General features: G+C 39.0%; 1 protein-coding gene across 9 annotated transcripts in view; it reads right to left on the reverse strand.

Moving 5' to 3' along the window:
* Positions 1-24,540, reverse strand: part of GREB1 (growth regulating estrogen receptor binding 1) — a 102,020-nt gene that overhangs the window by 13,408 nt on the left and 64,072 nt on the right. For all 9 annotated transcript variants that reach the window (XR_015795263.1, XM_007422916.4, XM_025163185.2 and 6 more), the window contains 14 exons: positions 24,311-24,447; positions 22,884-23,223; positions 21,047-21,162; positions 18,224-18,426; positions 17,037-17,126; positions 15,448-15,977; positions 11,836-11,938; positions 8,416-8,574; positions 7,456-7,598; positions 6,512-6,673; positions 4,632-4,836; positions 3,523-3,697; positions 3,223-3,441; positions 2,475-2,610 (listed from right to left, as the gene is read on the reverse strand). Coding sequence is in view for 8 of the 9 variants with exons in the window: in XM_007422916.4 (XP_007422978.2) it covers positions 2,475-2,610; positions 3,223-3,441; positions 3,523-3,697; positions 4,632-4,836; positions 6,512-6,673; positions 7,456-7,598; positions 8,416-8,574; positions 11,836-11,938; positions 15,448-15,977; positions 17,037-17,126; positions 18,224-18,426; positions 21,047-21,162; positions 22,884-23,223; positions 24,311-24,447 (2,718 nt within the window). In the remaining variant the exon portion in view is untranslated. The remainder of the gene's footprint in view (positions 1-2,474; positions 2,611-3,222; positions 3,442-3,522; positions 3,698-4,631; positions 4,837-6,511; positions 6,674-7,455; positions 7,599-8,415; positions 8,575-11,835; positions 11,939-15,447; positions 15,978-17,036; positions 17,127-18,223; positions 18,427-21,046; positions 21,163-22,883; positions 23,224-24,310; positions 24,448-24,540) is intronic.

Here is a 24,540-nt window from a genome sequence, read left to right on the forward strand (position 1 = left end):
CCTTCCAGCCCTCCAGGCCCTGGAGCCCATCCCAGTCTTCAAACCTTTACAAAAGTCTTGCAGGTTTGGGGCCAATTTGATCTCGAGGGTATGGTGTTCCAGAGTGCAGGCACCTTTTAATGGATTTATAGGGCTGCCCAACTCAAACAATATGGCTCTGGGTGGCATACAGCAAAAAGCAAACAATAAATTAAAAAAAAAACTGTAGCATTAAAAACCTACTCAAAATATAAAATGGTGGCCAGACAGAATAATTAAACAACCAAAAGGGGACTCCATTCAACTGAACCCAAACACCTGGGGAAAAAGGCAAGTCTTAATAGCTTTTCTAAAGGCAAGTAGAGTTGGAATCTGGTTTGTATCATGGGGGGGGGGGGGAGCAGAGATTGTTCCAGAGCACAGGAACAGCCACCAAAAAGGGACACTCCATAAGCTCCATGAGCTGACAAATTTAAAAGAGGGAACCTAGACCATTCCCTCCTCTTGGGAGTAAGTGGGGTGAGCAGATGTTTTTGGAATAAGGCAGTTCTGCAAGTACCCAGTCCTATGCCATGTAGGGCTTTAAAGATGATAACCAGCACCTTGAATCTTGCCTGGAAATCTACTGGGAGCCAGTGCAGCTCTCAGAGTAGTGCTGCCACATAGGCACAACGAGCCGCACCTACTACACACACCGCTGCATTCTGGACCAACTTTCAAATGGCTGCACCATGTAACGGGTATTGCAACAGTCCAATCAAGAGATAACTAAGGCACAAATGTCCTTGACCAAGACCTCCCAGGCCAGGAATGGGTGCAACTGGCGTACAAGGTGCAGTTGTGCAAAGGTCACCCTAGCTACAGTTGCCACCTGCTCTTTGAGCAGGAGTTGTGAGTCCAGGAAGATCCCCAGATTGTGCACTAAGTCTCAATATGGCAATGTAACTCTATCCAGAACCAAATACGGAAAAACTCCAGTTCCCAGATCTGGGGGACTCAGAACCCATAACTACTTAGTCTTGGCAGGATTGAACTGCAAACTGTTCTTCTCATCCAGACCCTCACAGCCTCCAGACACTGGGATGGAACCTCAACAGCTTCACTTGGATAGTCAGGGGACAAAGATATACAACTTAGTATCATCAGCATATTGATGATACCTCGTCGCATACTGACAAATGATCTCACTTAATGGCTTCATGTAGATATTGAAAAGGAGAGGGAAGAGGGAAGAGGGAAGAGCCCTGAGGTACCTCACAAAGCAGGGGCCTAGGGCTTGACTGCTCCCCTCCCACCAATACTGACTAGAACTGGCCTCAGAGAAAGGAGAGAAACAATTGCAAAATAGTGCCGCCCGCTCCCAGAGCCCCCAGCTAGTCCAGATACCATGGTTGATGGTATCGAAGGCCGAGAGCCAGAATGGATGCCCCATCCCCATCCCAAGCTCACCACAGGTCATCAACAAACATGACTAAAGCCATTTCAGTACTATACTCAGGCCTGAATTCTGACTGGAAAGGGTCCACATAATCTGCCTCTTCCAGGGCCCTCTGGAACTGGAGGCCAACCACTTTCTCAACAACCTTTCCTAGAAAGGGAAGGGTGGAGACTGGATGAAAATTGTCCAGATTGGCTGGTTTCTTGAGGAAGGGCCACACCAACACCCCCTTCAGAGCCAATGGAACCATCCCCTCTCTCAAAGAGGCATGAAATGAAATAAAAATAAAGAATCCTTAGTTCAAACAGTTTACTATCATGAATCCTTATCATGAACTGTTTCTAAGCTCCCTCTCAAATATTCTTAGATGGTGGCCCTTTGAATTCCATTGCTTTGAGAGAACTGAGCACTTACACAAGTCAGTCTTTTGTGTTCTTGCACATTATTTCAATAGCATATTTCTGGAAAATGTAGAATTAGCAGAACCACTTTTGTTATTTAAATTTCTACAAAAAACAACTATCAAATCATTCAACGGATTCTTTTCCCATAAATTCTGTGAGGACTGATTGTGAGTACTTGAAATACTTGGCTCCCAAAGTGATCAGGGTGGCATTTTTCTCTGAAAGAAGCAGGCCTTTGTAACTTCTCAGACTTTCTCTTCAGTTTTGAAGACTCAGTGTTAAATTTCTCATTATTTTATCACCCTCACTTAATACAACTGGTTGTTAACAGGAATGGGGAAAAAGGAAGGTTAATTTGACTAAATAATGCAGAAAGAAGAACAATAACTTAGTATCAAGTTCTTGTTCTTCTTCCTGCATTATTGAGAAAGTGGCTGTTTTGATAGCACACTTTTTTCTATGATCACATGTCCTCACCCACCTCCAGGAAATAACAGTTCAAGGACAAATATGTTGTAGTTTTGGAGGCACAACCTGATCCTAAAATCAGAACTCAAATCAGATCATCTCACTGTTTAACCTCAGAATCTACTAAATGTAGTACCTATGTATAACTTTGCAGTTAGTAGGCAACTCTGTTCCTGAAGTCTCACCTTTGATTTGATATGAAAGGATCTTTGCCCCCCCACTGCTATTTGTTTCTTCATGACGCTAAATTGATTGAACCGGCAGATCCTCAAGCCTGCGCTGTGGGCACGTAGATTGAAATCCACATCATCACACACAAATCTGTTGGGAAGAGCAGGAGATTTAGCATTTAAGGAACAGTATGGATTCCTGAAATTTGAATAGAAACCCCCTATGAATACACTAGAAATATGGGCCAGACATTTGCACAGATGATAACAGGACCTGTTCTAGAAACCATGAAGTTGACATTTGTCAAAGGGAATTGATAGTCTGACATCACAGGTCTAAGTCTAAGGAAAAAAACAGCCATGATATTAAATGGTTCACACGATTTCTTACAAATCCAAACTGCTGTTTCAATGGAGCTATTTTTAACAGGTCACAGCAGGAAAGGAATGCGCTAATTGATTTTTTCCCCAGTTTTTCTATGATTGGTTATTTTTATTTCTTTAAAAATGCATGTCAGATAGAAAGATGTCTTTAGTACCATTTAAGATTTGACCCTAAAATAAAGAAGAATCATAAAATACAGAATAATCATCATACTTTGGGATCAGTAAGTATAATGGATGTGTTAAAACTACCCTTAGAATTACCCAGCCATCATGACGGCTAGCCATACTGGCTGCAAATACTAGAAACTGTAATCCCAACAAATCTATATGGCACCTGATTGGGAAGAGCTGGCTCCCTTACTCAGACTTGGCTCACCTATTCTGGTTATATTGGACATTCTGGGTCAGGTCCACATTCAGCATGATGAAGTCATGTACATGGCAACATGAGAACGGCTCCTGGATATCTCCACTCCTAGTTTTACTGGACCACTTCCTCATCCCAATCAAAGCATAGTGGGTGACACTGGGAGTTGATTCAATGTGCTGAAGAATTTGCTTTAGGGAAATATTCTTTTCTGTCCATGTGTATTCACTGCAAGAGGTCAGAAGGTAGATTCAAATCATATTAGTTTCAAAAAAAAGTCTTCACTGCCCAAAAGAAATAGCCATTTACCTTTTTCTGTCACCAGAACAATCAATTTCAACAGCATTCCACATCACACAGGAATCATCAGAGATGACAATGAAAGGCCAGATATCTTGAGGCTTAATGCCAAGCTCTTCCTGCCGGTTTCGTTCCAGCTCCAAATTATGGTAAGACAGTTCTTTTATCAGGAAGTGGGCAGCTCCTACAGCCAAACCAAAGGAGCAAAGTGAGTTGTCAGTAAGGGAAAGTGGAAGTTGCATTTTTATCTCAATGTCTTTGGCTATATGAAAAGATTTTCCTCCCACAGTTAAGCTGCCCAAAATGTTTAGATGGTTGTTCATCTGACTTGGAACAGATAAATTAATGGGATCTACTACACATGACTACATTTGTACCATAACCAAATCTCAAAATAGTCTTCTGTGTGTAGAAGATAAATGTATATTTATTTGTATTTATGCAAGATAAATTACAATTTAAGTCATAAAATCAGTCAAGGTCATAAATTTAAAAAAACATTTATAATATCTTTTTCATTCAGTGTTTTATGCTATCATGGTGAGCAAGCCTACAAATAAAAAGTGTTCAGCTTCATTTGTTATTGGCCACTCTAAACTAAAGCTTGGAATGAAAGAGAAGAAGAGGATGACCAGCAACAAGATGGACAGACTTAATTACAATGGCAATGGCTACACCATTGGAAGACCTAAGGGCCAAGGTTGGGAATAGATCATCCTGGAGAAAATCTATGTGGTTGCTAAAAGTCAGCACTGACTTGATGGCACATAATCAAATTAAAGTTGTCCCTCACCAATTAATCAACAGTTTATACAAGAAGCAGTCAACCTTTTTGTGGGCAAGAGCAGTACTTTACTGATTTATTGATGTCAGTGGCCAAGAGCTGCACTGGAGGATAAGTTGAAATTAAATCATTGGAAGGAGCCAATTTTTTGCTGCTTTATAAAAATCAGCAGCATAATCTTGGGATGTTTTTGGAGGCTACAAAAAAGGGGCTCAAGCAAGGTTACGTTTTCCCCAGAGTTGCCCCTCCTGCTTTAATTATCCTACCAGTGCTGCCAACTAAAGTTTGCAACCTTATTTTATTCACACAAGTAACAATCTCAGTATGTACCTACCCACTCCAGCACTGTTGAAAATACTTGGCAGAACAAGCATGATGTGATTGGGCCAGTATTTTTTATATATTGCCATTTCATATTCTTTGACAACTAAAACATGCAAATGGCTGGCTCCATCCATTGCATGGTAAAGATTAAAAAGTCCATGTTCATGGCGTCCTGTTGTTGGAGTAAACGTAGGGCTCTTTATGTAGTCCTGCCTCTGTAAAATTAGGAATCTGTGTATTATTATATGGATTAATATAATATAATATAACATATTGTAAACCTAATATTTGCAAAAGCCTGTAAATAATATAGGGAGATGACTAGGAGGAAGAGGAGGAAAAGGAAGAATTTACTATTCTACTTGAAGACAAAAGACATGTGAAAATGTAAAGGAAGAAAGCAACATGGCTCCATACTTCCACCAATCTCTACCAAGCCCAATGGCTTGCCTATCTAAAGTGTACAGTTAAAACATTAGAAATAATTTAGAAAAGAAAAAAAAAGTCTTGTCCAATTAATTATCCAGTTAGAATGTGGTGGCTGCAACTAATTCTCCTTGGTGAGAATGAGAACTGAAACAAAGAATAAAGAGGATGGTTAAAACTTACTGAATTGTATTTGCTGCTAGCCAACGGTCACTGTAATACACACATACAAGATATGGGGGCAGGAACCCATAAGCGAACATACTAGCATCTTCGTTTATTTGCATGAAAGCAGCTATATAACCATCCTCACATTCATTTCATTTCCAATTAACTGCAGACCCAGACAGAAGCTGTCCCCTAGCTTTCTGGCAGCAAGAGCAAACTCTGCAACTTGTTCTAAGAGCATCAATAATTTCAGCATTTTTTCAGCATCTGGAAGACCCTTCCATTGCTGAACAGAGTTTAGTTCCTTCTATGACTGGCCTGTATTTGGCAAAAAAAGTAAATATATAGCAAAGCATTTCCTGTTGCTCCTGAGGAAATGGAGGTTTCCAAGAGATGCCCTCCTAGTAAAAATTGTGTATTACAGTGATAAACTCAGCTCAGTATTATAAAGTACAGCTGCAACCTAAATAAAATGAGATGTCATTTCTCTGTCAAAGGGTACAAGTTCATTCAATGTGATAAAAGAGAATTTGATTTTTTTTTAATCCCGCCTCTATTCTTTTTATAAATAACTCAAGGTGGCGAACATACCTAATGCTCCTTCCTCCTCCTATTTTCCCCACAACAACAACCCTGTGAGGTGGGTTGGGCTGAGAGAGAGAGAGACCGGCCCAGAGTCACCCAGCCGGCCTTCAGGCCTCAGGCGGGACTAGAACTCACCGCCTCCTGCTTTCTAGCCTGGGGCCTTCGCCACGAGGCCAAACTGGCTCCCCCCCCCAAAAAAACGCTTTAAGAATTGTCTCAAAGGAAAAATGAACTTCAAAGACATTTTAGTGGATGGAGTGTAGGGTTCTTGCATTTCTTTCAGAGAGACCCAGGGTCTCTCAGGGTGAATGTCTTGACTTTCATTACAACCTCCTCTCTCCAATGGTCTGTAGCCTTCTTGGCTGACTACCCAAGGAAGCTGCCATGAGAAGATGGAATATTAATTGAAATAATAAAAGAGGGCTCTTTTAGTAATGGTATACCTATCACTGCTAGCAGTATCCTGTCCAGGAGAAATTGCTGGAGAATAATTCACCCAATTTCTCCATCCACAAATGTGGTGGAAAATTTTGAAAGGCCATTTTAAAACTCTGTTCACCTCTGGTTTCCTTACTGGATAGCTCAGTGGCTATCTTCTATGATATGGAGATCAATCAATCCATCTATACTATCATCTGGAAGCAGAGTCCAATCAAGTGAAATAGTAACCCTGTAGAAGAACAAGAGTTTTACACATAGCTCTTTATCTACCTGATCTGTGACAAGAGGCAACCTCATACTTTCCAGCTGCCTTCCTGGATGGCTAAAGACAAAATGGTGCTCCTTAGATTTAGGGATGATGAAGTGTAGCTGAATCTCCTCTCCAAGCATTGAATAGGAAAAGGCAAAAGCGTGTAAGGTGGATTCATAAAGCTGAGAAAAGAAAATGACACAAATGTACCATAACACATTTGCTCCCTTTTGACAGGTCTGACACTGATATATGCTTATTGACTATTAAAACAGTGGCAGAAAAGCAGAGCACATCTTAATAAACAGGTTGCATTAATTAATTAAAACAGATTTTTATGTTCCAACCCAAACAATCCTTAATAGATCCATAGGAGAACACTTATTTAAAGACTGGTGATTATTTAAAATGGAACGCCAACAAGAATGGCTTCCATCCAATAGTGTCATATTGGATACTTTTCTGAATTTGCTGCAGATCTACAATACTACATTTTAAAATTTATGCAGTGAGTTGAACAAGGAGTTTAAAAAAATAGCCCAATATCTAGGCTTTTATTTAGAAATGTTTCACGAGTCCAATAGATGGCAGCACCAAGCCAATCTTGGTAGAGCTTTGAAAAGCTAAGCAGAGTTGAACTGAGCAAGTACTTGAACAGGATACCAGCAGGAAATCTGGTGTCTCATTCTAAGCTACATTGGGAAGTTGAAAAAAACCTTCCTTTTCCATGTTATTGCTAAGCAATTTGGTTTAGTGAGGCTGACTCCGAGATTCCTAGCAAAGTGGGTATAATATTGTGTCCTAAACAAAAGGACATGGACCCAGCCTATTTAATATAATGTTGCATATAGCGGACCATCCGTGCTGTGTCCTTTCCAGGTATTTTAATCTGATGAATACTTCAATAATTTCTGCTGTCCCAGAAATTTAATGAATTTTCTTTTACAAGTTCTATAAATCTTACCTGATATCTGGGATTAAAGCCCATATACTGATGACACTGTTCACAATGATGGTAAGTGTTATAAGCAGCATACTTGGATAATCTCATCCGAGTTGTCTGACGCCGCATATACAAATCCTCTGATTTTCTCTTTGTTGACCTATCTGCACAAATGCATTTTGATTGTATCAGTTAAAAGCTGCACCTACTACTGCAAATAGATGAGGACATCTTTGCTCATTATCCTCTTGCAAATCTACACTAATTTACAACCAAAACAGGATTAAAAATGGATTTTCTTTATGGGAGTAGAGGGATGTCAATCATTCTGTCAAAATATTGCCTTCTCTGTAATGTTATTACTAAGCCCTTGTCAGAACATAGTTCTAAATAGTTACTAGATCAGCCTTATCCAATCTGGTGTCTTTCAAATGTGTTGAAAACATAATTTCAAGACTTCCAAGTCAGCATGTTCAAATAGTGGACATTATTGCCTCACTCAGGAGGAAGCTGAACTAGAATAATGAGGTTTTATTCAGATTAGTGTCAGGTTCAGCTAATACATGTTGGTCACAAAAAATTCAGTCGTAACTATGGATAGTTTAGTAGTTCAGTAGTAACTATGGACAGAAACTTGCTATTTTCCTTTTCTTTCTCAGTCCCTGTCTCTCACACACTTGAGAGAGGACGCCTGGGTAGAAGCATCTATCAGTTGTGTGAGTACAATGCTCAAGGTCAGATTGGGAAAGGAACTAGCTAAAGATGAATTATGTCAATAAAGTTAATCATTATTTAATCCATAATACAAATCATTGTCGGACTTCCAGACTGAGTGGTCCTACACTCCCCCCCCCACCAAATTCTTCTTGAGACTGGAATGTAAAACAAGATTCTGAGCATCATATGGTCATTGCAGTGCTTTATTCTATGAAAGATTGTACAAAAATAAGTTGTTCAAATAAAGAAAATAAGTATCCTGACCTTCACTCTTTGCCTTCTGTACTGTTGAACAAATGAGACTTGCATCTTCATATTTTGGATCATGGATTGTGTAATCAAAAGGCATCTTTTTAAAAGTTTCTAAATCAGGCCACGTGTCTCCTGGCTGATGATAATATTGTTCTGATTTTTCTTTCAGATCTGTGGTATCATCAACAAAAAGGAAGTCCAAAAATACAAACACATATAGATGCTAAGGGGATTTCAGAAGAAACTCACACTATGCAGCCAATTTAATTCTTTTCCACATTTAATGAATGTGACATTTCTTATTGATTATTCAACGTAGAAGGAAGGAGGGGAGCAAAACCCTTTTTGCATGAATGCCTCCAAGCACTATCCAGCCTAGTTATAACAACTTAAAAATCAAATGTTTTACGGGGCAGCTCCTAGTGAAACTCAAATATTGATTAGTTCAAAACTGATAACCATGGAATTTTTTACCCTCCTTCTGCAGGTCACTACCTTTGCTATTTAAGGAAGCGGATCCATCTGTTTGATGACTGTAAACAAACTACAAACTTTTGTCATCAGAAATCATGCTAGATGGAAACTGGCATCTTATATTTGAAAAGGGAGAAGTAATGGATTCTGAGCCCTTCAGAAGTACACTTTACCATAGTATTAGAACAGTAAATTAACTCAAAGATCAGCTGAAATAAAGTTGAGGACTTCCAAAGCCATGGAGAAAGTTGGAAGGTATGGGAAAGTGCTCTGAAAAATGACCTTATTGGATCTCACTTCAGAAGAATTGCCCTCTAGAAAAGAAAAAGCATTTTAAGATTTAAGATTTTTTTTTTTTAGATGCTGCTGCAAGTGAAGAGCTTTTATTAGGAAAAACTGGAGCTTTTGGGAAAACTGCAAAAAGGAAATCTTCATCATGGGAGAGGCATGGCTTAGAAGTTGGGTTATGTACACAGAGTGCAAACTGGGGTTAACATAAGGCTTTGTTAATTATTAGAAATTTCTGTCTGCCCACTAATATCTGAAAGACCTTTCCAGACCCTTAATCTTCAGGGAATGTTATTTGCAGGGCTCTTGCAGCCAGGCTTTCTCCCTCACTGTCCCCCTCCCCTGGAACAGCACTTCCCCTGATATCAGATAGGCTTTGATTCTTCCAGCCTTCTGCAAAGCTGCTAACGCCTGGCTTTTTCAGTGGGCCTTCGGAGTCTAAGGGGTTATAGCTCTCTTGTTCCCTCCTGGTGGTAAATATTTATATGTGTGAGACATCCCTCAGTTTTGGGGGATTTTATCATAATGATATAAGATAGTAAGCAAACAAGTACTCCAGAGCTACGGCAAACCACTTTTGGTTTGACTCTAAATCAGTAGGTCCTTCTTACTTTTGAATGGTAGCTTAAAAGTAAGTATGAGTTTCAGAAAGATGATCAAACTCAACCTTAATCCAGATAAAATGGAGTTGATTATAATGGTGCTAAAAACAAGGGAATGGTGGCCTCTCTTATGTTTGGATGGGAGAAGGGCCACCACTCCAGACTATTCTCAAATACCGAAGGGCCACAGCTCCAGACAGCTCCTAAGTCTTGGTTCCTTCTAAATTCTCAGTTGGAGATTGTAGCCAGGTGTACATTCTACCAAGCTGATAAAGTTCGAGTTTCCTTATCTTTATAAAAAGAATTGTCCTTACTACTGTTGTGTATATCCTGGTAACTTTCAAATGGAATAATGTCTCTTAAGCAGATAACATACGTTCTGTTTTTTAGCTGGTTGAAATTTCTGAGAGTGGCAATCTCAAGGGCACATGTTGGGAAAAGTTGGTGTGAACCTATGAAGGCAGTCTGGAAATTTCAGCTGGCTCAAACACATCTTCCAGATTGCTAAGTATTAGCTACAAGAGATTTTAACTCTCTGTGATAGAATGTATCTACGAGGAGGAGAGTGATGTGGGAGATCGAGGCTATCAGGAGGGATGGGTGCATTCCAGAAAAGGAAAAGAGATAAGAGTCAACACAGTCCTCAAGGGGAGTGTGGGAAGCAAAAGAGGTTCAGGATAGCCACTCCCTAGAATCTCCCAGGGTATATCCACTAGTTGCTGTAGTATAGATTTAGTTTGGCAAGATTCTGTCTATAAGCTGTAAGCAAATAAAGGAATCATACTCAACTGGACTGTTTCACCGTTGTTCTTGGACTGGGCCTGACATTCTCATATTACTTGGCTTCTCTGTCTACCACTTTCTTTCTATACTTTCAAAGTCCAGTGTAGCCAAATCCAGATAACTAAAGCAACACCTACAGTATTTCCATAGGAATCTTCCTGATAATTAAGGCTCAGTGGTGTGCACTGTGTTACCCCATTTGGGGAATACAATGAGCAGGCTCCTATATATACAGAAAAGAGCCTACTCACTTGGGGTACTCTACTAAATGTTTTTCCTCAGACATGCATTTCATCTTGAATGCCATTCCATTCCATTTTCCTATGGATAAACAAAAGTATAAATCTATAAATGAATAATGAAGGAAGACCCTTAACATTATGTTTAGGGAACAGTGGATGCTTTGTGTGAGAAAGCCCAAGACATCCCACAGATATCACCTAGATCACAGCTGGCCCTCCAGCCATTGATGACCCCTTCTAAAAAAGCTTGCTTCAATCCTTCCAGATTATGTTTTTCTTCTCTCTGACTGCCATGATAGTATAATTTAAATTATACCCTGAAGTTTTAGTATACAGGTAGTCCTCATTTAGTGACCACAATTGGGACTGGCAATTTGGTTGTTAAGTGGAACAGTCACTAAGTGAAACTGTGACTGTGCTTATGACCTTACTTCAGCTTTCATTTGTTTTGCAGACCTGCAAAGGTCATAAATGCAAGGACTGGTTGCAAAGTTACTTTTTCATCACTGTCATAACTGCGAATGGTTGCTAAGCAAGGCAGTCGCTTAATGAGGAATACCTGTATGTGTCATTTCTACAGTATCCAAAGAAGAGTAGTAGAAATTAGGATACATCCAGGTAGGAATTTCCCAAATAGTGTACAGGTATGACGGAAAATTTCCCAAGTACTGGAGAATCTTTTAATTAGTTGAAAAGCATGTCTGAATTCTCGGTTTCCAAACAACATGAAAAAGTTCAGGTTCAGATTAATGTTTCAAAACTATATTTCCAAAAGTAATATTTTTACTGAGGTATTTCCAACTCTACCACTTAATCAGCAAAGAAGGTGAAGGAAATCCAATAGTTATTAAGGACAGTAAAAACAAAACATAGTAAATATGAAAGAAGTCTTTAAAAAAAATAAATAAAAAGAAGGGGTTATAAAAGAGCTCTATTACTGAAATACTGAAAAAATGAACACAACGCTTAAGAATACCAGAATAAATGTCAAATAACAAGGGAATTAAATATTGTTCCCCAAAGAATAGGTATGGGAGACATACCAATATTGATCTCCTCTTCATCATAAACATCCACTTCTGTCAGCCGAATCAACATTCGAGATAAAATGCTAAGAAACTGTAGATAAGCACCTGTCTTTCCTATCTGGAAACACATAAACCAGAAACATAAACAATATTTGATTTATATTTAGATACCTCCAATATAAATGATGAATTCCACTTAATTTGAAGTTAACCTGAAACCTCTGATTCTACAGATGCTTCCCTACTATAACTCACAGCCTGATAGCGTTGGGAGTTGTAGTTTGGCAACACGTGAAGGGGCACTGCTTCCCTGCTGATTTTCAATTTTTGTTTCTCACAGCTGGCATATTACTGCGCTCAGAATATTATCCTGGGAATATGTAAGGCCATATTGGGTTGAAGATACTGGCTAGACTGTATGATGGTGGTGATGATGATGATTACTATTATTACTATTATTCCAAGATTCAAACAGTCACATAGAAACCGAGAAGAAGGCAATGGATAGGGACAGGGGGACAAAGAGGAAGAACAATATATTACTTTTAATTAACTGCACATTAATTTAGTTACAGTAAATTATAATCCTGGATTGGTCCACTGGGGCCATGAAACAGACCATTTGAGGAAAAAAAGGACCAATTCTTTACAAGTCCAGTGCCTGAGGGAAAAAGATTATTTCAAAAGGACTGCAGAGATTGGAGTATTGTTTAAGGCCATCTTGAGAACCTTTGGGTTGATGTTGGAGCTATGCAAAGGAGTGCTTGTTTGTTGCATATGGTGTGGCTGATGGGGCTTTTTCAGTATTTTTACATTTAAATACACAATAGATTAAATAGATTATCAACATTCCTGGAATCCTTTGGGGCCCTTTTTTGCAGGAGTTCCCATCCTTCTTCTCAATATGCTGTGGAAGACAGTGCTGAGGGACTTCTGTTCGATATCTAGGTCACTGTTTTATGGGGTCTCTCTCTTGTCCCCTATGCTGGTGTTTCCCACCCAGGGGGGAAGGGCATTAGGAGTGTTAGAGTGGGATGCCATCAATATGTTAATGACACCAAGCATGTTGCTCTCTATCTTCTAACTGCAAGGAAGCAATCCATAACATAACTTTGGTAAGGGACTGAAAGCTGCAATTAAGTTCAGACCAAACAGAAGTGTTATTGATAAGAATGCTGGACTGTGAAACTGAGTTGAAACCTGGTTTTGATGGCACTGAACTGCCCCAGAAAGAGCTGGTTCGTAGTTTAGGAGTACTGCTGACCACCAGCTTTGACTAGAGGCAGCTGTGGTGAGGGGACAGCTGTGCCAAGGAACACATTTGCACAAGTACAGCTAGTGTGCCACCTGCAAGCCTTCCTGAGCTGATCAGACTTAGAAGTTATTTACACCCTAGTTTCATCTCATCCTTACTCCTGCAAGGGCTACATGGGTCTCCTCTTGAAAAGTGCACCGAAATTGCAACTGGTGCAAAATAAAGTGGCTTGGCTGCTGACCCAGTGCAAAGTACAGGGATCGATGGCCAGTTGCCCACCAGGCACAATTTAAAGTTCTAGTGTTGACCTTTAAAGCCCTAAATGGCTTTAGACTATTTGAAGGACTGCCTCTCCTCCATGGGCTTACCCAGTTACTTTAGATCAGCAGGAGAGGCATTTTGAAAATCTCCCCTCACCTTTCCAGTATGCAAGAAAGGGCTTTCTCCTGTGTGGCCCCCCAGGTGAGAAATGCACTCCTTAAGGAAGTGCATTTGGCCCTTACTTTCCCAATTTTTAGGGAAATTGCAAAAATCCATCTGTTCCACCAAGCTTTTATCTGTTTTTAAATTGTTCTGATTTTATACTGATTTTAATTTTGCCCTCATTTTAATGGTATTGCTTTTATCCTTGTATTTTATCATTCACATTTTTAATTGCTGTAAGCCACCTTGTTTGTCGTACAGGCAAAAATAAAAAGGTGGGATATAAACTTAATAAATAAATAAGTAACATGCATTACATAACTATCCAAGCAGGTCATAATGCCTAGCTGATCTAGTTTGCTCTCCAAAGCTAACGGAACCTGATTAGGGCTTTGATGGGAGAGATCTCAGGGAATACCAGGGTACAGCGTGTTCATGTGCCCATCAAATCCATTTGAAGGAAGCTTCAACTTGATTATGTAGCTGTGCCTATTAAATTAAACAACAACAACAGGGCTATTCTCTTTGAGAGCAGAGAGCCTGAAGAAAATATTTCAGGATAATTAGAGAGAAAAGTGTCATTTAAGACCAATAAGCCTTTGTTTTAATATTACAGGGAAAGTAATCAGGTACAGTTTAGAGAAGTAACAGAATGATAATAAATAATAATAATAAAAAATAAAATAAAATAATATTAAATAAATAAAATAATATAAACACATCAATAAAGAATATTAAATATTAAATAAATAAATAAAATAATATAAATACATAATATAAAATAATAAATAACATAAAATAATAAATAATAAAAATAAAAATAGAAGGGTAACAACATTTAAAAATGTATAAACAAAAGAGCAAAAGAAATATAAGAAAATAGAAATGGAAAAAATAAAAATTCTAACAGAATATAGTGTACAGTGATCTGTTTTATTTGAAAATGCTTTTAACATGGAAATCATACATTAAATTATATGAGTCATAATATGAATTGGGGTTATAATTTATATGTCAAAAGATAGGGTTAGCCTGCCAATCTAGAGAAGTGTATGCTTATTTAAAATAACCCCTGTATAACTAGGGTATCCCAAATGACGATTACTATATGAAATGGCATTGTTGGAGTGAGAAAAGGATTAGACTAATTCATAGTGTTCAGACTGTGAATGGAATTCTCCTGTTCAGATAGACCTCTAAATATTACATCCACCCAATAAGTGAAAGGATAATTGCCAATGCTAGACATGGTTATTGATTTCCCTGGTTCATTCTTCAGCATCAGCAGATAATGCTGGAGACCCCGTCTGAAAGGTTAGGGATGCTGTTGTCTGTCCCTGAAGATCAGTCTCCTCTAACATGCTGTCTGTCAGATGTACTGGAATTACCACTCCCATTATTCCAAGCCAGCATGGCCAAACACAAACGGTGGCTAGTCCCAACCCATCTCATTGGGGAAAGCAGACTGATGGAAGCATCAAAGTGGGGAAAGGAGAGTGATGGAAGTTCCCAGGCACTAGTGTAGCTAGCATGTAAAATAGAAGACTGTTCTACGGGAGGAAAGTCAGCCCCAATGTGGAAATCAACTCCACATTAAGACTAAAACCACTTTTATTCATATTTGCTACAATAACAGAATCTCGCAAGTCCTCCCTTTCTTATGTGAATTACAGCAGGGTCTGTCTGAGACGTCTATGCATATCTTCTTCCTTGTGAGGACTTAAGCAGTGTTTCCTCCCTTACTGCTTTAGTAACAGATCTCCCCTCTCTCTGTCAAGGCCATTCTCCTTGATGATGCCCATAATAAATTGGATGATGACAATAACGATGGCGATCCTGCTAGTTTTATCCTGTAAGACAATTCTTGCTTTTTGTTTTTTAATGAGAGGGTAAAAAGAAAACGACAAACCCAGCTACTTAGGAACAATTACTGTGGACTCGTTACATACCTGGGGTGGCCCGTTCAGCAGCAGCCTCCTTGGGTGAAAAGCATCCATCCTCCCTTCATTCCTGTTGTTGTAGTCCATGTGAACTGGCTTGGGAACTGTCCACTGGCGATAATAGAGGGACTGCTCTGTGCAGGTCATCATTTTATTCATGAGAGGGCGAAAAGAACTCGCCCACGTTACTGAATGATAAGGCAAGAGGGAGGAGGACTTGGGAAGACCTGAGCTGTCTGCAGAGGTCACAATGTCATACATTAGTTTGGGAAGGTAAACGATGGGAGGCTGCTGGGAGGCTTTGCTCATGCAACACCGAGAGCCCGGCAGAGGCAAGGACGTATGGGCAGGGGCGGAAGAGGCCAAGGAAGATGAGAAAGGAGAGGGTGGTGATGAAGAGATGTCCACTTTCGGCCTTGGCTTTTCAGTGCTGTTCACACTCTCTTCATTACTGCTGCTTAGCATCTGATGGGGTGATTTTTTCCCTACCTCCCCTGCAGTTGCTAACGGGGCAGATGCTTCACTGCATAACGCTGTGCCTGTGAATAAAATCTACATTTTAGCAGTGAAAGGTCCAAGGATTGGTGGCAGTTCCAGACTGTCATATCGCTCCCTCCCCCACATACATAAGAATGTCACTATAGATCATTCCTGGACTACAATAAATTAAGCAGAAGTAGACATGCAAGACTGAGACTTTGAAATGACCACATTAAACGCAGTGGAATCACGATGTCTTGGTGAAAGGTGACCATGAATTTAGATGTATCAGTTTGCTTGAAATATATCTAAACTCCAGCTTATCACATGGCCAGAAACACTCTTGATTGAGTGTTTGTGGAGTGATGAATAACACTTGTTTCATGTGAGCAGAAAAAGGCAGTTGCCTCAGCACAAATTCAACATGCAACTCTTGTTCCACAACCCACAAATTGCCACCCTAAAATTGTAATTACAAATCAGTCCTGAAAAAAACCCTAATGTGAATGAATCAGTTATGTCTTACACAACTAAGAGGCAAGGAACATAAAAAAGAGACATGGTTTATTTTAAACTCCTAACAGGAAGCTCTTGATGGACAACAATTAAGGGCTGCCTCCAGGTCTTTCTTATAAGAAAGAGTATTTGTGTTTTAGGATGATTAATCTGTGTGCCATCACTTGTGAAATGTGATACAAATGTTTATTTTCCCACGAGTACATGGGTTGGGAAGCTGGGCAAGCATTTTGACTTCCTAATCCAAGAACTTCTGACCAAATGTATATTTCCACTGCACCTCCCAAATGGCAACATACATTACTTATTTCTCTCTGTGATGTTTATCTCCATTCCAGAAAAGATGGATATATTTATTATGGCAATGAATAATATTGCAACACTTTTAAGTAACTTTAAGATACATGGACTTCAACTCCCAGAACTCCCTAGCCAGGAAATGGCTGGGAAATTCTGGGAACTGAAGTCCATGCATTATAAAGTTGCTGAGGCTGAGGAACAGTGCTCTAGAGGATAGGAGGGATATAAATGGTTTCAAAAAATAAAATAAAATTCCAACATTCAAAGAAAACACTGAAAGATGTTGAACTGGGAAGTCTTACTTGATGCTTTCGAAGAGACAGAGGAATCGGCAGAATCACGAGAGCCAGATCTCTCCCTTTTCACAGGGCTTCTTTTTTCTGAAGCTGAGCCTGCTCCAAATTTGAAGGGAAATTCTTATTTAACATTTTCCTGGACACGATCTGATCTAACTTAAAATGCAAAGGGGGTGAAGAAATGGAAGCTAACTTTGAGATCAGTGCTCCCCTCAGGAGTGTGAGTCCCACCAACTTACATAAGAAAAGGATAGGTATTATATTTTTATAGTTTCTGGTCAATTGGTGTAAGCCATGGGCCACCTTATTTCCTTATGTATATTTTTAACTCTGAAATTGACATGATAATGCATGATTCTGAAAAAGAACCTCAACCCTGTGTCCCCTTATCAATTCCTTCCCCAAAGAGGACCTGCTTGTCTTTCCCTTTGAGTTATCTACTGCAGCACCCCCATCCATCCCACGACAGATGATGTTCTAATTTGAAGCAGAACAATTCCCTCACTTTAATTTGGAACAGTGCCCATCACAGATTTTAATGCTTCTTGACAACTACTTCCTCCCCAAGAAAAGCAAAAAAAGCACAGGAATATGCATTTGGAATGCCACAAAGGGAAAAGCTGGGGGAGGACAGGTGTTATAAACATTTTTGTATTTACAGTATTTAGGTTCCATTCTTCCTCACAGAGTCCCAAAAGTATATTACAATATAAAAATGTTTTTTAAAAAATGACTGAAATATATTAACACTACATTGATTTGAAGGAACCTCTGCTCTTGACAGCTCTCGATCCTACTCACAGGAACCAGGATTACCAACTTTTGAGTCCATCTTTCCCAACCTAATAATCTCCAGAAGAATGAACTCAGGATCATGTTTATTATTAACACATTGTGACAGTAACCTCAGTTAGCAGATTTACTTATTTGGTCAAACTTACAGGCTACCTCACTTGGCAAAAAGAATAGCTACGCCTCCTATGGCTGATCCTGCACCTTCTCAATTAGCCTCCTGTTTTCAGTCACAATGCACTCTGTTATCAGTTGTGAGGTTGCCATCTTGTTCTTCGCCCAAGGCAGCAGAATCGCTTGGGCAGACCCCAATTCTCACTATGGGACTGTATTCAATACATCAGAAGACTGTGGGCAGGAAAGGCTGGTTTAATGCTGTGGTCCAAAGGATGTTCCTTTACCTTCTGTTACTATTTCTTCATCTTCATTATCAGTACTGGTCAGCTTTTCTGGGTCACTCTCCAGGACATCATTTGTGGCTCCTACTTTTTCTACTGTACTTTCAGAATTGACAAAATAGGCTGCCAAGCCAAGCTCTTGCTCCAAGGCTGTTCTTACCAGGCAAGAAGAGTTTATCAACCGTAGGTCACAGTATCTCAAGGATCTTGGAGAGGCAGATAGAAAAAGAATGAACAAATTAAACATTCCAGTAATATTAACTGAAGGAATGCCATTTACCACCATTTACAACTGGTAAATGCCATATACCATTTACCTACTATACTATAATGGTATAGTAAAATACCATTTATTACCCCTTCTATTTTTCATCTACAATATACATTAATGGAGAATTGCATTTCAACTAACTGCATTTCAATTACTTTGTGGGTGTTGCAATAATTGTGATTAACATACACTGCAAACTAGTAAAACAAACAGTGTGTATAGAACAGTATTATATGTGGCCCTCAGTTTACAATCAGTGCTAAGAACTGCATAAATGGTTTCAAACACTGAGTCAGGATTGTGTGCTTACTGCTCATCATTTTTTAGACAGTGGAAGTTAGATTTCTTCCTTTTCTGTTCATGAAATAGAGTTGATGGGAATTTAGGCTTCCTGCTCTATCTGTTCAGGGCACCAGTTAAGTGCCTGCAGCAACTCACACTGACTTGCATGCCCAGATCTCCTGCCCTGGTGCTCTCCCACCTTGTTGGATTCTTCAAGCCCACTTCTTGGACTATTCAAGACTCATATCTGTAGATGTTTCTTCTCTACAATTTGTAATAGAACAAGGAAAAAAGAAACAGAGTACTTCTCAAGGATGATTATCCATGTGGTTAAAAGAATTTCAAGCTAAATCACTGGAGAAGATGCGGTAAAATAGGAAATGGATGGAAAAACCTGAATGTAATGTCTAATAGACGGGATAGGTGAATATACGTGGATCACACTCTTGTTTCTAGCACTTACTCTCTCTGTACATCAAGAGGTTAATCAGGTGAGATTTTGTGTTGATGGCAGATTATGGTAGAGTCATTAATACAATCAGTTTAATGTGAGTAAAGGGAAAACGTAACTGCTTGGATATGTATATTAAGCTTACACTGTTTTGATGTGAAATAATAAAGGGTATAATGTCCCACCCCCCAATTCAATCCTAGTAGAGGGAAGTACAACAGAGCTTCAGTCCAAATATGGGGCCTGTCACAATTTTTTTTTTAGATTTTTTTAATCTGCCTTTATTATTTTTATAAGTAACTCAAGGCAAACATACCTAATACTCCTTCCTCTTCCTTACTTTTTTTTGTTTTTACTTTTTCTTCAGAGTATTCCAGCTAGAATGATCAATGCTCAACACTTCTGCATGTAGGTTGTCAAAAAGGATCAAGCTTGTTTAGCAAACAGTAAAAAGTAAATAACAGGAAGAGTGCTATTTCAAGAGCTTAAGCAGTCAATTTTTTTTATTTTATTATTATTTTTCTGATGTATTTTCTATGCTTTTTAAATTGACTATACCCTATCCTCCTTGTGCTAGTCATTGACCGTAATAAAGATTTGATTTGATTTGTGTTTTGCTCAGAAATTAATTGATAGCCAGTGCAATGCTTTTAGCACAGGTGTAATGTGGCCTCTTTGCATTCTCTCTGAAAACCACCTAGTTGCTGAGTTCTACCGAAATCATTACAGGACAAACCAGGACAGTAGTAACCCCCTCCCCCAATCTGATACTACATGTGGTCTCGGATCCACTCTTCAGTTATTTTGATAGATTCAGACTTCTCACAAGTCAGTCCTGGAACAGTGGTTTGGCAGAGGTTATTTTCTGGGATCTAGGAGAGCTTTTGCACATAAACATATTACACCTCAGCTTTATCTCTAGTGCAGTTTCTCAACTTGCTGGCTGGGGAATTCTGGGAGGTGAAGTCCACACATCTTAAAGTCGCCAAGGTTGAGAAACACTGCTTCTAGACTTATACGTTGCCTTTCCTGGATATATGATATACAACTGAGGCTTAATCTGTGCCAAAATTCAGCTCTGAAATGTGAAAGTTACAAAACAGACAGGTATTCCTGACCCAAGTGTATAGTGCAACTCTTTTGCTGGTAGATAATAATAGGGAATTCTCATATTTGTTTCTAGATAATATCAGGTTCCAGAAAGAAAGGTACTGTTCCCAATGTTTTTTTCCTAATAGGGATATGCAAATATTTGGCCCAAAACAGGAAAGGTGATTCAGATCCAGCATGAGCCTACTCACTGTACCTGTTAGAGAGCGCATACAGCAAGCACACCTACGTCAGATCCAAAGCACCAACCCGGTTCAGATCCCTATTTTCTAGCTATTTAATGATTGCCAAGGGTTGAGGAATATCCTTCCTTCCAATGATCCTGCAGAGGGCACCTGGTGATTTTTGATGCCATCAAGTATGATATTCTGCTGAGTTACTTTGACCGAACAGAGGCACTATGCTTCAATCCTTCTTCTCCTATTGGTACAGTGGGCTACATTCTTGTGCCACTGAATATGCTGAACACAACGAACAAAGCAAGTAAGGTTTGGGGCCTTGACTTCCCAAGAATTAAATATAAAACACTGAAATGGTTTAGTGAAACTCTGAAGTTCACATCTAGCACTTTGAATACAAGCATGTGTTGTTGAAAAAGGGCTGCAAGATGTAGTAATTTTCATATTACTATTGAGAAAACAAGAAAAGATTGTAGACACAAGCTATTATTAGGCTTTATTTCATGTGTTTTGTTTTGTTTTGTTCTCATTACCTTGGGAGGGATTCCCCTTGAGGATCCATTCCACTGAAAATCAAAATGCAAGGCAGACCCTCCAGTTCCAAATACGTCTGGGGCCTCCAATCAGCATCTTCAATTTTCTGCCAGTTCTGTCAGTCATATTTGAAACAAACCAGTTAGAACATACCCAGCCAATCAAGGGGAAAAAAGCAAGTGTGGGACTGGGATGAAGAACAAGTCTCTCTTCCAGATCTCAGCTCAGCTGAGGGCGTGTAGAGTTTTCTGGTCATGCTCCTGTCATTCAGCTTCTGCCTTCATTTATAATACAGTAAAGAGCAGACAGTAAAGTGGTGGCATATTTTACGCATCTGGCATGTGGACTTAAATATTGTTGCTGTTGTTATTATTATTATTATGGCTGGCCGCAAAGTCAGCCAGATGTTTAGACTGGATTTGGCATTTTTATCCACCTATCAAGCCCTTCCCGAGGATGATGACGACGATATTATTATTATTATTATTATTATTATTATTATTATTATTTCTATTGTTGTTATTTTACACTGTCTTTTTTATATATCTGTAAGTCAAGGCAGCAAACATACCTAATACTCCTGCCTTCTCTTACCCCCACAACAAAAACCCTGTGAGGTGGGCTGGGCTTTCATGCCTAAGGGAGGTCTAGAACTCACCAGCTCCTGGTTTCTAGCCCAGCATCTTCACCACTACATCATCCAGTTTCAAACCTACCTGCAGCCAAACTAAGAGCTCAGGGGAAGCTTGGCCAGAGAGTTAGCAGAAATGCAACCTAACTCACAAGGCTGTTGTAAATAAAATGGTGGGAGGGAATACAAATAACAGAAAATTCTGTGTGTCTCATTCTAGAAAAATGCTAGGTACAATTTGTAATTCTAGAACAATTAATTATTAATTAAAATCAGCTTTGTTTAATAATCTGCTGTTTAATTGATAACTGGATACTATATTTGAATCAATTTGCATGCTTTCAAAATCTCAACTCGATTATCCTTTCTTTTTTAAAGTATGGAAAGTCTGATGATAAAACTTTCAATTTATTTTTAAAAGCCCCCATTAAACTTTACATCTAACCAAACCAAAACATCCTAAAAAAGAAAAAATATATTTTAGTGTTGTGTTATTGTTATTACCTTCATCATTATTTCTATGCTTCTTAAATGGTTCAGAATAGTTTACCTTAAAAGTTAATTAATTTGAATATTGTAAAATAAAATGGATTAAAATCCTCATAAAACTCATAAACCATTTAAAGTGCTAACAAATTATTAAAAGCAGGGCTGAAAAGATGGATCCAAGGTTCTGTTGAAGGGCTTTAAAGAAGACGAGCCTTTTATTTTTTAATTTTAACTCAAATGATTAAAATTTGCACTGATCAAACAATTTTATTGGCGAAAGCTTTGGCATTTTAATTAAAATGAATGGAAACTTCTTTCAAGTAAAAAGGAGATTTTGCATTATTGACATCAGTAGCAAAACACCAAAGCATTGACAAATGCCATCCATTTTGTCTGGCAAACTAAAGGCATAGGTCTCAAATATCTTTAATACACCCAGAAATTGGAGGGGGAGAACTGAAAAATAATGAAAAGGGAGAGTGAAAGTCCTGCCTCCTGTCTTGTAGAGCTGTCATTACAAAACCATCCAGTCATTTTTTTAAAAGAAAGTGCTCTACTGGTCCCCAAAAAGTTGCCCTCTCCCATTTAATGAATGCAACTACTGTAATGAATGCAATGTCTCAGCCAAATCTAATCCTAAATATTTTTGTTCCTGCAAACTGCAATAACCAAATGTCAGCTTCCCAGGCTACAACTGAAATTTGATCACAAGGTACCTTGAGTTGTTCCACAAAGTGCTTCCCTATGTTGATTCCAGAGTTGGGATTCCCCAAGATGATTTCAAAATGGCCTTCCAAAGCAAGCCTTTCCCTCACATGGTTGAGGCGTTCATAAGCCACAGCTGCCAATGGCATGCAAGGGATCCTTAAGACTACCATCAGCCCATGTCCACTGGGACACTGCCGGGAAGAATTGATGAGGTTCTGAGTGATCTCTAGAGTTTCAACAGTTGTGCAATTTTTCATCTGGGATAAGCCACATACTGCCATCATGGCTGCAGAGTAGTGCTGGACAAGAACAAATGTTCTTATCACTGCACTGTGCAGCCGAGGAAACCTGAAATGAAACAAAAAGCAGGATGAGCTTATGAGGATCCTTTAGATCATATTGAATCCCTAAACATCCCCAATGAGTACACAGCAGAAGTTTCAGTGAAGAAACAGGTTTTATGTATTCATTATTTATTTGAAATATTTACATATTGCTATGTATTTAGAGGAGTACAACAATGAAATATCCCCAAGTCCAACAATGTTGCGGTTATGGCCCTCTGAGTCAGTCTTAATTCTTGGTGACCACGTGGACAGATCCATGTAGTTTTCTTGGCAACTTTTTCAGAAGTGGTTTGCCAGTTCTGAAAAACTGAACTGGCAAACCACACTAACCCTAACCTCCCCTGGGATATTTTTCAGTTCCCAGTCTAGGGAAGAGGGTGACTAGACCAAAGTCACCCAGCTGGCTACCATGCCTAAGAAAGAACTAGAGATCAAGTCTCCTCATGCCTTTAACACCACACCAAATTGGCTCTGTTAAGTTCAACAAAAAATACAGTAAAACATGTGAAATAATGACTGATTTATATGTTTATGTGTGTGTGTGAGAGAGAGAGAATTATCAACACAAACATGCTCAAAGTTGTTCAGAACGGCCAGGAAGAACAGGATTGGGAATTTTCTTTGAAATGGCACTCTGTGTTTACAATACATTGTATCAAAACCCCCATATAATTCAGAATTCACCTATGTTTTTAGCCACATTGTGGGACTCTTTCTTTACATAAGTTTCTTTAAAAGCAGAAAGAAAAATCCTCAGACACCACCCCTTCCTCAAAAGTCAAATTATTTCCTCCCACCATCTATGGATGTTGCCGAATTCTGTCATCTCTTGTGAAGATGAAAGAAATGTCTGACATCAATGGAGGATGGAATCTTTCTGCAGCTATCATCATGATCCAGAGAGAAAATAATGGTTTTTAGGTACTTGAGGGAGTTCCAGGTACATGGAAATATATGAGTTATGAAGAATGTTCTTCTTAAAAAAAAAAAAGCCCAATAACAACAAACACCCAATCTTCATTTTTAAGGAACACTGTATTTCCAAACTCTGTTTAATGTTAAATGTTATTAAACAGCGTTCACTCTACCTTTTTCCCAAAGCCATGACCATTGCTTCAAAAGAGCTGTCATAACGAAGCAATGGAAGGCTGTGTCCAGAAAGTGTGGATTCAATGAATTCATGCAGTCCATAGTACTTCTTGCTTTCATGGTATAACTCCATACCCTAGAATAAACGAGATGGATTACAGTATTGAAAGAATCATCTGTGATCACTACTTAGCAATTATTCAACAGTTTCAATTATTCAAGAGTTTTA

Source organism: Python bivittatus, unplaced genomic scaffold, assembly GCF_059951505.1.
Source record: "Python bivittatus isolate LINGU-HERP-01145 unplaced genomic scaffold, Pbiv_v1 ctg000020_np1212, whole genome shotgun sequence".
Lineage (NCBI taxonomy): Eukaryota > Metazoa > Chordata > Lepidosauria > Squamata > Pythonidae > Python > Python bivittatus.